The sequence below is a fragment of the Alligator sinensis genome, unplaced genomic scaffold, assembly GCF_000455745.1.
Source record: "Alligator sinensis unplaced genomic scaffold, ASM45574v1 scaffold121_1, whole genome shotgun sequence".
Taxonomy (NCBI): Eukaryota; Metazoa; Chordata; order Crocodylia; family Alligatoridae; genus Alligator; species Alligator sinensis.
The window spans coordinates 1,611,037-1,625,258 of NW_005841910.1; the positions used below are offsets into that span (position 1 = coordinate 1,611,037).

The 14,222-nt window shown below is 40.4% G+C and overlaps 1 protein-coding gene across 1 annotated transcript in view; it reads left to right on the forward strand.

The window, feature by feature from the left end:
- CNTN3 (contactin 3) overlaps positions 1-13,536 on the forward strand; it is a 349,250-nt gene extending 335,714 nt beyond the window's left edge. Inside the window, exons 17-24 of the mRNA XM_014517467.2 lie at positions 12-161; positions 2,120-2,190; positions 2,839-3,073; positions 3,259-3,374; positions 6,016-6,202; positions 10,516-10,628; positions 11,799-11,967; positions 13,433-13,536. Coding sequence (XP_014372953.2) covers positions 12-161; positions 2,120-2,190; positions 2,839-3,073; positions 3,259-3,374; positions 6,016-6,202; positions 10,516-10,628; positions 11,799-11,967; positions 13,433-13,536 — 1,145 coding nt within the window. The remainder of the gene's footprint in view (positions 1-11; positions 162-2,119; positions 2,191-2,838; positions 3,074-3,258; positions 3,375-6,015; positions 6,203-10,515; positions 10,629-11,798; positions 11,968-13,432) is intronic.
- The last annotated feature ends 686 nt before the right edge of the window (positions 13,537-14,222 follow it).

Sequence of the window (14,222 nt, forward strand, 5' to 3'; positions counted from 1 at the left end):
TTTTTTCATAGTTCCTGAAGTCATTGATGGAAAAACTTTCACAGCCACAGTCGTGGATTTAAATCCCTGGGTTGAATATGAATTCCGCGTAGTTGCCAGCAACAAAATTGGTGGTGGAGAGCCTAGTTTACCCTCAGAAAAAGTAAGAACTGAAGAGGCAGGTTAGTGGGTTTTACTGTTTGTTTTTAATCAAAGTGTCTTAACTAAACTGCAGTGCTTAGGCCCGTGGATCCTTTTCCATACACATTTTGAGACAGGCATATACCTAATTAGTCGGTGATTGTGATTGTGATTGTTCCATGCAGCCAGATGGGTTGTGTCCCCGCACCGCTCTCAGCAACAAAACATCCAGATACACGCTACGGCATACTGACTTCTCCGTGTGCTCAGTCGGCTACATAGGGTCTAAAGCTTTCACTGGATGCTGAGGGGATCTCTTGTTTATTAAAGGACTGTAAAAGTGCAAGTCTCAACATGGACTGCTTCACATCTGAACTCTGTTCAACCAGAAAAAAACATCATCTGTCCATTTGTACTAGACAGTAACAAGTTGTTTTCATTGTGCAGGATGGGAGAGCTGCCTTAACACAGTCTGCTCCTCGCACATTAATGTTCTGGCTGTTAGCACCATTGAACACTCTTAAGTGATGGGTAACAAAGCATACACTCTGGTGCTTACATGCTAAGATAAGGAAAACCAATTTCAGTCACCACGGGATGGAATTACTAGAGAAGGTCACTAGATAGTGGCATTTACCCTTCAGGACTGAAGTATTAAAGGAGTCTTTAAGAAAAAAAAAAAATAATGCCTCGAACACGTTCCGTTAATTTATAAAGAACACTAGGGGTCTTGAATACAAGTGAAGGGGGCAATTTTCCTTGCAGTCATCGCAATAGGTGTTTATGCAGTATATACAGGACTGGAGTACAAAGAATGCATGTGTGATTATCAAGTAGTAGCAGTTTTGTGCTCAGCGCATGGGGGAAATTATTTTAAGAATTGTTTGTTCTTATGAAAATCGACTGTTTTCATGCTGACAAACTAACTTGCTTTCCTTGGGATTATGCATCACTTGTATATATGTTTTCACTGGGCTTTTACGACGTCAGGCTGGTTTGGATACTTGGTTGCCAGTATTGTTTTTTGGCTTTTCAAACTGGGTTTACCGGTCACGTTCTAGAGGAAGATGCATTATGAATACCAATAAGGTGGTAATTATGCTGAATTAAGAGCAACTGATCAGTATAGCTTAGCCATGAGGAGAGCTGGAATGTGTCACAAATTTGGGGTCGCTCAGAATTTAGACCACAGATGTACGCTGGTACATTTAAACCATAGATGTACTCCTGTAGAGGATCTGCCAAACACAGCAGGCATCTAGCAGCATAAACGCAAGAGAGGGTTGGAAGTTTCCAGGACTGGGTTAAAATTGCAAGAACAACCCTGAGCTCAACCCTATGATCGCTGCAGAGCAAGGGTTAATGTCCCATAATGCCATTTGGTTAGTACAGGGCTGTCCAACTTCTGGGCACACATGCGGCGCAGGCCACAGACCCAAGTCGGGAATGCATGCTGCAGGGGTGTCCTTCTGCCCCACCCCCCCCAAGTCATGCACACAGCCCAGCTCCCCCCTACCACGCATGCAGGCCAGCTCTCCTCCCTGCCACATGTACAGCCCTCCTTCCCAACCACGTTGCAGATGAGCAGCTCACTCTGAAGCCTGGTTGGCATGATTCCTCTCCACCACCACAGGCACAGGACCCTTGCCCCTCTCCCCACTGCGCCCATCATGCAGGAAGCCCACCTGCAACATGCAGCATGGGCAGCCTGGATCCCCTTTTTTGGGGGCCCCTACCACTCACGCAGCACAGGCAGCCTAGCCCCTTCCTGTTGTGCCACCCCACACCCCAGAGCAGGGGCAAGAACAAAAAGCCATAGGTGGGAGTGGGAGTCTGGAGACCCCGGCCCCATTGCCAGGGGAGAGACAAGCAGGAGCCACAGGCCACATGTTAACCACTCACAGGCTGCACGAGGCCTACAGGTGGAACAGCTCTAGGTTAGTATCTATTCATAAGCTTGTCTGTACTGTGTAGATAGCTATATTTTTCTTCTCCACAGTTCCTGAAACACCCCCATCGGAAGTGAGTGGGGGAGGAGGCAGCAGGTCTGAACTGGTCATAACGTGGGATGTAAGTTGTCTAGCTAGAGCCTTTCTTCCCAAAGCCATTGGTTTCATTCAAGTTCCTTGTAAAAGATTAATGTCTCTGGCTGCTGTGACATTTCATCGAGGCCGGATATGTGCTTGTTAACATTCTGTAACGCGAGCTATGCAAATTTGCTTTCCATCTTTACTCTCATTTGTTACTGTGCTAGAATATAATCAGCTGAAAATGTAGCTAATATGGCCAAGGCTGCTCCTGGCTTGGCATAAAAGTAAAATAATTAAAAAAAAGAATAAAAAGAAAGACAGAACAATATTGTTCAAAAGGTCAAGGAAAGGAACTGAGCTTTAATTGTGTCAGCTTCCAGTGCAATTTTGCCCCTTCTTGATTTCAGTTAACTGTGGACTTAACATGCTAACAGTTAGGCATACAAAGGAAAATTGGGTAGTCCTTTATATTAAGGAGTCTGTTTTATAAAAGGTTAAATATCATAAGTGCGTTATATTCATAGGTACTATGTGGTTAGCATTACAAGCACATCAGTGGATGGTATTACAGTTGGAAGCAATACCAGCAAGCAGCTTCATGCTCTACTGGATTCTATAATTGTTAACTAAGCATTTATTAAAATATCAGTTCATCATTTATAAACCATAGTCCATGCTTTTTTCATAGCCCATTCCTGAAGAACTGCAGAATGGTGAAGGATTTGGCTATGTCGTTGCTTTCCGACCTGTTGGCACTACGACGTGGATACAAACTGTAGTCACATCTCCAGATACACCAAGATACGTCTTTAGAAACGAAAGCATCCTGCCATTTTCACCATATGAAGTCAAAGTTGGTGTATACAATAATAAAGGAGAAGGGCCATTTAGTCCAGTAACCACAGTGTTTTCTGCTGAAGAGGGTTTGTGATTGAATTATCTCTCAAGCAGTTTTCTTAACGTGCAATTCCTATGAGAATAGTTCAACAGCTGAATGATTATTGCCTTAGAAGATATCAATGAGGCCATTTTTAATTAGGAAACTGACATTTTTATTTCCCGGTTCACCAGTGTGTCTAATCTCCTATGTTTTTATTTCCAAACACAGAGCCTACTATAGCACCTTCCAGTGTCTCTGCAATTAGCCTGTCATCTTCAGTCATTGAAGTTTCCTGGAATGCCATTCCTTGGAAAATGAGCAGTGGAAGGTTACTGGGTTACGAGGTAAATGAATCTGAATATGCTCCCTTCATTCAGATAGCATGGTCATAATTACTGCATTCTCTCTCCTAATGATGTATTTACAGATGAGCAATCATGAAGTCTAGAGTGGCTGTTTCAGCTAATCGCATAGTCATTCTGTGAGGTTTTGTTATCACATAGACCTTTTGAGGTGAAGATACCCGAGAGACATTTTAGTCAAGGCCGGTCTATGTGGGTGCCTGTACACAAGTGCAGAGGCTGCTCTGATGCACTTTAATTGCAGCATGTCGGAGCAGACTTAATTAATCCCCTCACACCCTCACCGCCGACAGCGCTGCGGCTGCCTGCAGCAGCTCCCCACTTGCCTCTGCCACGCTCCCACCGCCACCTGCAGGAGCTCGCCGTGCCCCCCTAGCCTCTGGGGGTACGCAGCGTTCATGAGCAGGGGGGGTGAGGCCAGCACCCCCCTGCTCTGTCCCTTCCATCCCCATCAGGCTGATGCTCTGCTGCCTCCAGGGAGCAGGGCCGGGGTGGGGGGCAAGGTCCGGTGGCCCTGGCCCTGCTCCCTGGAGATGGCAGAGTGCAACAGAGTGGGTGGGTGAGGCCAGTGCTGCTTCCCCCCCGGCCCTGCTCCTTGGAGGTGACGGTGCCACAGTGCTGGTGGAGGGGGATGGAGGAGATGGCGGGGCAAGTTTCCCCCTCTCCCACTCCTGGGAGGCGGCGGGGTTAGGGTTACCAAGCCCCCCCTCCCACGCCCCCCATTCTTGACAGGCAATTCACTAGTATAGGAATGAAATACTCTGATCTTTGAGCAGAACTCAAGCATTGCCTTGTTTGCTGGCAGTTAACTAAATCTGCATTACTAAGTCTCATTACTGTAAGTTCACTAAGTCTGCATTCTGAATGAGGATTTCTGACAGACATAGACCCATAGAAAATTAGGGTTGGAAGAAACCTCAAGAAATCATCTAGTTCAACCTCCTGCTCAAAGCAGGACCATCCCCAGCTCTCATCCTAGCCAAGGTTTTGTCTACCCAGGCCCTAAAAGCAGTCCAGGAGCAGTCCTTGCTGCATAACCAACCTGCCTTGGTACCTGTGGGACCTCCTGCTGTTCGTAGATTGTTTGCCTAGAGAAAGTGTTTCCTGCTTTCCATACAATACTTCAAGCCCTGAAAATAAGGATGTTACATCTTTGCACAGCTGATTGTATTCTTTCCACTTTACAGATAAATATGAAATTGCAGATGCATGACATCCTCATTCAGAGTGCTAGCTGAGTACAGAACAAATTGGCCTCAACACTGGATGGTTATATGCGTCCCCTGTAATACTTCAGAAGTATCTGAAAGATCTGCATTTCTTAGCAGAGTGCCCTTTCATTTTTCTTTTTTTTTTTCCAATTACCAAACATATTAGTCTCTCTGCACCTGAAATAGCTCCTCCAGTTAATTCAGGAACTGTATTTCTATTCTTCTATAGAACATAGGTACAAGATATTGTCACCTCAATAAGTGCTTGGGAACTTGGCCAACTAATGAGCACTGTGGCCGGTCCGCATTCATGCTGATTAAGCATTTGATGCCACACTTTGTTGTGCTTGTGTTTCAGTATTATATCGGCTTATATATTCAAGGTGTGGAGATCCTGTAGGTTTGGTTGTGACCCTGTTTCATTACTAATGCAATGATTCAGAGACCCAAATCGGACAGAAAGCCAACTAGCCTGACTTGTGGCCTCTGCACAAGAAAGAGGGTGATGAGCATGTAGCATCCCAGCTGGCCATGCCTCTGTCATCAAAGTGACTAATAAGAGCTTGGAACAGCCAGGTGTCAATAAGTCTAGCTTTTCAAGATACCAAGGACTTGCCTGGAGGTCATTTGTTCATGCCAAACTTATATATATATACACATAACTTATATATGTTTGGCACTTATATTCCACTCTTCTAGCATATATATATATGCCAGAAGAGTTCTCTCCCACCCCTCTCTCCCCCAGGTTGGGCCAGCTGGAGCAAAGTATCTCTGCCTTTATTTCAAATGGTCAAAAATATTATTAAAAAGTTACTTTTTGAGAGAGGTTTTCAGTGGTTTTGAAAAATCAAAAGTCTCAAACACTCTAGCTGGTATTATCAAACTGCAGAGATGGTATCCAATTTCCAGGTAGATACAGAAGAACATTTTTACTTCTCGCTATTTTTCCTGACTCACCTTGATGTCTCTCTTTCTAAATGTCTCCGATAACACAGAATAACGAGCACATGTTGTGTTTTGTTCCCTGTGAGGAAAGTCATGGCTCTGCCTATACTGATATGTTGCAAGAGGCAACTTTTACTTCTAAAGGGACTATGTAAGATAGATACAGTTTTCTAATCATTCTCAGTTGTTTTGTACATAAGTTAATGTTTTTCCTCGCACAGTCATCTTTGTAATCCAAATAATATTTAATATTTCAGCTTCCTTTTTATAGTTATAGTAAGAGAAGTGCTAATATGACAGACAAAGGCTAATAAGCAATAGAGATATTGTGAACATTTCTGAAACTTTAAGGCAATGTTTCCACTTTGAAAAGAGTAAAATGGACTTAAAGGAACCAACATACTACTCTGGATGAACATTTCATTGTAAGCAAGTTTTAACTAGTTATACTTTGTGTTCACTAGGTCAGGTACTGGAATAATGGTGGAAAAGAAGAATCTTCAAATAGAGTAAAAGCTGCTGGAAATGAAACATCAATAAGGATTACAGGCTTAAAGAGTAACTTGCCATACTATACAGCTGTCCGGGCATATAACACTGCTGGAGCAGGTCCCTTCAGTGCCACAGTAAATGCTACCACAAAAAAGACGCGTAGGTATTAATGGTATAAAGACGGGAGCGTAATAATGGTTCCTCAGCACTTTTGGGCAAAATGACATTGATGGTAATAGGCTTCGTAACACCTGAAAATGATCCAAACTTTTTTATATGAAAGATTCAAGTTCAAGCCATCTACTTTTCTGTCAGAAGGGTCACATCTGTGTAAATTCAGATGTGGCAGTGGACCTGAACCACCTGCCTTGATTACTGATTTCTGAGCTCTCCAGTTGCATGCATCTTAGTGACGAGAAAAATTAAAAAGGGTCAGATTTCAATTTATCATATGCAAAGGAAAGCTCCTGCTATTTGAGGAAAAATGACTCATTGCATGTTTTAGGGCTTTATAACATATTTATAAGTCTTTGAGGGCTTCATTTTTGAGGTGATGTGTTGCCTCGTCTCCAATTTTTTTTCAACTCCATTGCTCATTTTGGCTGTATCCTCTTGCCAAATTATTCACAAAATTGCCACAGATTGATCACTCTTGAGGACATGCAAATACTCAGAAGCAGTGATAATTTTTGCAGGAACAGAAATAGTTTGAGCATGTTCTTACATTGAAGCACAATTCAAAATCAGTGCCACAGATGTTGAAAAATAACTAACAGATGTACAGCTGAACCTATATAAAAGGTCAGATCCACACTCTGGCCTGATTCTGATATCATACTTCTGTAGTTTGTAGATGAGTGTCTTCAAGCCAGTTCCATTATATGAGGCAGTTTATCAGAACTGGATGGCAGGGGGTAGGGCTGAGTTCTAGTTTGGGCTTCTACTCTTACTGATACCCAAACTTTTCCCAGTGCTGCTTATCCAATAAATACTAAATGCAAATCGAAGTGTGCCAACTTTACAGGGTTTACAGTCCAAGCCCATAAGGAGAGACGAAGGGACCTGGACCTCTTCAGCCTCCGCAAGAGAGGGCTGAGAGGTGATCTTGTGGTCACCTACACGTTCCTTAGGGGGGCGCAGCAAGGGATCGGAGATGCTCTGTTCACCAGGGCGCCTCTTGGGGTAACAAGGAACAATGGTCACAAACTGACAGAGAGCAGATTTAGGTTAGACATCTGGAACTACTTCTTCATGGGAAGGGTGGCCAAAATCTGGAATGGGCTTCCAAGGGAGGTGGTGCTCTCCCCTACCTTGGGGGTCTTTAACAGATGGCTGGAGGTCCCTTCCAACCCTAGCATCTATGAAACTTCAAGAAGATGGTTGGGAAAGCATTAGACCATACTAACATCCAACTAGTTGTGCTGTTTTTTAAAGGAGAATATCATTGATTAATATTTTCCACTTTATAACTGTGCCTTAAGCTGCTGCTTCTCCAAATTTTCAGGATGGTGTTCCCTATTCAGAGACAGACATTTGCTGATCCCCCACCACTGTTTACTGTAAAAATATATATATATATCACCAATTACAAGGCAAAGCCTTTATTATTAATTTGTGTGTATTTTATTGTGTGGGATAAGTAATATTTCCTTTCCTTAAGCCTGTAATAAAATGCACTTCACAATCCCTTTCTCAAGAGTGACAACACAGAGGTTGAAAATGGTGCCTAAAGCCATACTACCTTGATTCCACTATAGGCTTTGTATCAACCACCTTTCATACCAGCTTTGTTCAAGTTAAATACCAGACACATTTTCATATTTCTAGAGCGCCTTTTGTTTTTAACCTAGCAGAAGCAATCGCCGTCATCACTGGAAGTGACCCCACGGGAAACGTTGTTAGAACTCACCCTGAGAGTTTCATTGTTTTTAGTCCCATCAGACAGAATTAAAAACCGAGGTACCACGTAATGCTCCTTTAGCACATCTACTCTGTCCTCAGTCTCACAGATCTAACAGTGAATTTCACTTCCTGTATTGCCATTCTGGAACTAAACCTAATTAGAAGTTGCTATGGGAAAGGCAACCAATCACAGTTCATTTTAGCATGGGACTTCTAATTCTCATCACAGTCAATTATCTCACAGTTAGCCTATAATGATGGGAAGCTGTTTCTTAATTGTAACTTCCTGATGTGGTACAGAAAGATGTGAATATAAGTTTCTGTATAGGTTGATGACTAGTAATGAGTATCCTGAAGATTAAACAAGGACAAACCGGTTAGTGTAATAATTCCTACAGCACAGTGCCCTCGTTTAGATTACCTTGCTACCGTCATATAATCATTGAAGTCAAAGATCATTTTCAGTTAGCATAATTGTATTAATTATAAACTTTCTATCCAAACTCACAGAGGTTGGGTTACATTAATGGCCCCACCCATGAGAATTTTTCTATTGTTGCCTAAGTAGTAAGCCAGTGAAAGCAAGACCTCAAACTATGGTCTTCCTGTTAACTGTTGGATACTGTTTGGTGGACAGCAAGTGTTTTGGGTTTTGTTCAAAGCTACTTTCTAGTAATCTAAGATATTTCACAAATTTTTGCAGCCCTTTTCAGGATTGAACCCTGTCCTGTCTGATTTTACACCCCTCCATCCCCCCCTCAACCCCCCCCCCGCTTTCTGTTTTTATATTTGAAGGCAAATATTAGGAATTCTAACCCCCCAAAAATGTAATATATCATTCTGCCTTAAATTCACTGTGTTATGCAGAAGCTCAAAGAATCAACTGTGCAAGTTTTAAGTTAGTGTAACAATAAAACTGACAAATAGCCTGCACAGAAGTCCCACTTATGCAGGGTAGTTAATGTATGGCTAACCTTAAGCACCAGGGCTCTTGACAAAGCTTATAGGGCTATTCACAGATTTAGAGCGAGTTCAGCATCTGTGTAAGTACCATGTCATAGTGGGGTCTAGCACAGTGTGAACCAAATCCATTTGTTTTGGTCATTGAAAATAAATGGCAGCTCTCTGTGACTAAGGCAAATAGAGGCATGGGAGGTTGCTCCTATAAGTCAAATGGTATACGCCAGCATGCTTTATGTGTTACTATTTTCATTTCTCCATATGCATGTAGATGACATATTAGTACTTTTTATGTATTTATAAAAGTGATTATTTCCTTCTCAAACAGCCTTAATATCAATGTGTGAAAACTATTCAACATACTCCTCTTGGGAGAACAAAGAGCTTCAGCTGGCAAATTCCCCTTGTACTTATAGAAATTGAATATTAGTGCATCGGGGTAAATCCTGTTTAGTATGTAGAGGCCAGTAGACACTGCCAAGTATTTGCTTGACTATTTAGATTAATTCTCTTAAGCTTTGCACATACAGTTTTTTGCATCTGCTTTGTTCCTGTACAGTCAGGTTTTACCGACATGACTCTTCATGGAAAAAAAATCTCAGGCTGCACGTGTAAAAAAAATTTTAAATGTGTTAATGTGAATATGCACTGGAAATGTGGACCTTGTGAAGTCCACCCTAGGTCCTTAGTGTGGGTCAGTAATGGAAATTTCACCATTAAATCCTAGACTTGTGTCACTTGAGTGACAGCTACCACTACTTGCTGGCAGTAGGAACAAGCTGGTATCCTTCAAAAATAGGTCAGACATGCACGGCAACATTTCTTTTTTCAATGGCTGGTGAACCTAGATGCCTTGTTTTCTGGGAATCCTGTTGATTCACCCTTTTAAATGTTTTGATTCTAGAGGCTGAGAATTGTTTTTTTCCTTTTCCCTTAAAGGTATCTCTAACCAACCACTCAAAATTCACCTGGCTTTTTGGAAAATATCAGTATCCTCCTGTCAGGGAACAGAAAATACTTTGCCCAAGAAGCATGAGACTATTTAACTGTTTTTGCTGACCAATCGCATCTCACCTAATATAATTCTAATGGCATAATCGTGCCATACAGTTGAAAGGCGGGGATTGAGTAGGGGGAAGACATTTTTCAAACACTTCTACACAACAAAATACATGAAAGGAAATTGCAACATATTTGAGGAATATCCATAAAATGGAAAAAAAAATGACTGAAGGTGTCAAATTATTCATTGCAAAATATTTGCTTAACAGAAAGTTAAGATATAAATGATATAGACTTAATCATTCTTATAATTCACTCTAATTGATCTTTATATACCCTAATACAGATGCTTTTGTTTGGCCATATTTAATGAAGACCTTAGACAAATCAGCCTTGGAAATAACATTGATGTGCCACTCTCTTTCTTTCTTCCTTCTGTTTTTGCAATTTAGTCTCTGAACCGTGCCGTGTACAAGTAATGATCTATTTGAGTTGCTTTTACATCCAACGTGTAATGACAGTCAATTACCTGAACTATTATTTGCTACTGTGGAATAAATCAGTAATGCCAAGTGAATTAAAATCATGCTTTCATTTTGTATTTCAAGCACCCAGTCAGCCACCAGGAAATGTTGTGTGGAACGTTACAGACTCGAAGATAGTTCTGAACTGGGACCAAGTGCGAGCAATGGAAAATGAATCTGAAGTAACTGGATATAAGGTAAGGGGAAAAAAAAGAGTAGGACTAGAATACTTTATAGCACCAAATCTTTTTACAGTAAGCATTTTCTTCAGATTTATTTCCAAGGCAACAAGTTTAGAGCAGTTTTCCATAAATCTTGACCATTGGATGTACAATACCATGCCCAAACCAATCTACAGCAGCTCCTTTTCTGTTTCTTATCAGTATTATAACATTTGGAATAAAACAAAGTAGTCCAGATTCTCAGCTGGAAGAATTTGGTACAACTCCATCTGTCAGACTGATATTATCTTAGCTAGCTTATTTATTGTGGGGAAACTTTCAGCACCTTGCTAAAATAGCTGTGACATCAGTTCAGTCACCAGTCAATTGTACAAACATGCACAGATTTCTCCAAATCTACATCTCACACAACACACAGAGACTTATAGAGATAAGCTGCATTTATCTATATCCCACGTAATTATTCCTGTAATTATGGGCGCCTGGGTGCCTATATTTTCTGGACTTAGGCGCAGATGCTCATCTATAATGCGTATGCGTATGTAGCCGCGTGCATACCTGCCTGTGTGTGCTCGGTCTACACGTGCATACTTAGGCACAGACACGGATTGTGTTTCCCCACACTAAGTGGTTTTGAGGCATGTACGTGGCTAAAAAACTGCCATTTAGATGCACCGGGGGACATTGAATTCCACCCCAGCATTAGAAAACATAACACCTGTGCAGTTAAGCTCCCTGACATAATGTTCCTTCCATGCTTGCCTAACTTCTTCCAATACAGCCCATAATTTGTATGTTTTGATTAGTTGCCTTCTCTGCATCTTCTTACTATTTATTGCTTTAAGTGGTTGATCTAGATAATGACACATCCAAATGTTAGGATAATTTATGGAAGATTACACTACGAACAAACTCTGTGGAATATTTTATCCTTTTGTTATTGTATATTGTGCCATTTTAGATTAAATCTAGAATGAAAGAGCTTGATTCATGTTATCTGCTCTCATTGTGTCTCTAAATATTGAGTCTAATTCTGCTTATATGAAGCCTGTCAAAAAGGTAGGAAAGGAGGATTTAAAAAAAAAAGTAATCCAGGGAAAAAAAATCTAATTAAGTGTAGAAAAGAAGAGAGTGGAAGAGCTGCATCGTGGCATTGTAAAGAACACTGTTGGTTATGTATTTCAGGTTTTATACAGGACTAGCAATCAAAACAATATGAATGTGCTGAACACAAATAAAACATCGGCTGAACTTTTGCTGCCATTCAATGAGGATTACATTATAGAAGTAAAAGCAACAACTGATGGTGGAGATGGAACTAGCAGTGATCAGATCAGGATTCCCAGACTAACTAGTATGTTGTCTCTGATATGAGTTGTTCTTTCTTACAGTAAGATATAGGGGCCCCAACCAATATAAAAACCCTTTATGCTAGGTGTTGGTAGGACACAGTGCATGCCCTAATGCCACCTTAATCCAAACAGGCAGTGGATGAGGGGAAAACAGACATACAAAGAGGGGAAGCACCTCATCCAAGATCATCAGTGGCAGAGTTGTGCCTAATTCGATACTTTATGAATACTGTGGTTCTACCACTGAGATACTGTCTTATACTTAATGGCCAAACCTAGCGGTGAAGGAGATGCACAAGAAGCACAAATTCACGAGTATGATTTTTGGTGTATTTGGGTTCAATGGGAGTGCGAGGGAGGATGTTATCTCATACCTTCTGTATGCTGATCACAGCATTGGAGACAGCAGCTGGTTTGTAGGCATGGCCAGATGAGGCAAGCTCAAACTCCGTGGCCATCTAGAAGGAAGGGCAGTGATAATAGTGGAAAAGGCTGATTTGCTTAGGCTTGTTTGCTGGGAATGTTCAGGATTTAGAGCATCTAAACATGGAAAGTCAGAGCCTGAGTCCTGATGAAAATATGGTCCAATGCACACTTCATGAAAAATCAATTTAAGGTTTTGGTTTGTGAATGTTTTATAAATGATCTATGCCCCAGTGTCAAAAATGCAAGGCAGTCGTTGAAGCCTAAGGTTCATAAATTCTATTGGAGCTTACTTTAATCAAGTTCTACAGTACAAAAATTGGCTAATCTGGCATTAATAAAGACATTGTTAATCATTTCTATTTCAGCCTACTTTAGTAACAAGAATATCAGCACTGGCTATATATAAAAAGGCGCAAAGTCTCATAATGACTAGTTTGGCTATAATATATATATATATATATATATATATTGCAATGCAATCACACACACACACACACTCCCAGAATTCAGTTGCACTATTTTGTTTTACTTTACTGAGTCATTATGGGACTTTGCACCTGACAGCCACAGCTAGCAGTTAAGAAAACCTGCCTTTGTACAAATTGAGTCCTTATTGATTTAAAAAAAAAAAAAATCCATGCTTGTACTCTGTATGGTAATAAGATAATAAAAAAAGGCAATTAACATTTATCATGCCCTTATGTATGACAAACTTCATTCTGTTGGACTGGTAAATTGCCATATAATTTAGACAGTAGTATATATTTTTAAAAATCTGATTTTCGCTTTTTATATGGCTCTCACTCTTTGCAATTATAACCTGAAATATAAAGAACGTTCAGTGAATTCTCCCCAAATGTTAATATATTTAAATATATTGTAAATATTTATCACATTTTGGTATAATTTTCATTAGCAGCAGAAATGAAGTGCTGTATTAAAATCTCTTCTGGAAAATAATATACACAGCTCATAGGTAGCACTTTGAGACAGCCTATATTTTTGCCTTCATTTAATCCTGAACTTTTTCATTTATCACAGGTATGGACGCAAGGGGTTCTGGTGCATCAGTCTTGAATGTCTACACTTTATCCAGTTTCATACCAATAGTACCTTTCTTGTCTTTTAATGCAGTGTTGTGGTAAAACATTTTCATTCACTGGAACAATGGATCAGTTAATAACAAATAAGTGCTTTTAAAAAAAAAAAAAAAGAAATGCAGTGGTTATGCATGGTTTTCTCAAACTCTGATGTGTTTTTAAATACTTTATATTCCATTGTAAGTTTAAAGTAAAAAATACCATATAAAATCAGCAAATCCTTTTAAAGGAAACTAAAATGCCTTAATACTTGAACCAAAGGAGTTTTCATAGTCCATACTTCAAATATAAAAGAGAATAAGAGTGAATAAAATGGCACTAAGGTTTGAGAGTTTCACAGAGCTTCATATAGACCTGAGGTCTTTGAATTCCATTTTTGCAGCAACACTGTACTGGTTTGAGCATGTCTTGTGTCATTGTGATAGAATCACTCTCATCCAGAAAAAAAGATGAAATTGGAGGCATAAATAATTGCAAATCTGGTGGCAAAACTTAGATCAATTTGAACATTAAGAAAGCAGTGTCTTTACCAGTAGATTTGGATAAGCTTACATACTGTCGTTTAATAATAGCTATGCTAAATCTACCAAAAACACCTGGTAGAGGTGGAGGAGATGGAAAAGACCTACTATATCATCCAGTCAAATGCTTTGTCCAAGAGACACCACTTCCACCACTTCTCTTGGAGATTACTCCAGAGATGCATGTCAAAGGTTATTTGTTTTTTCCCT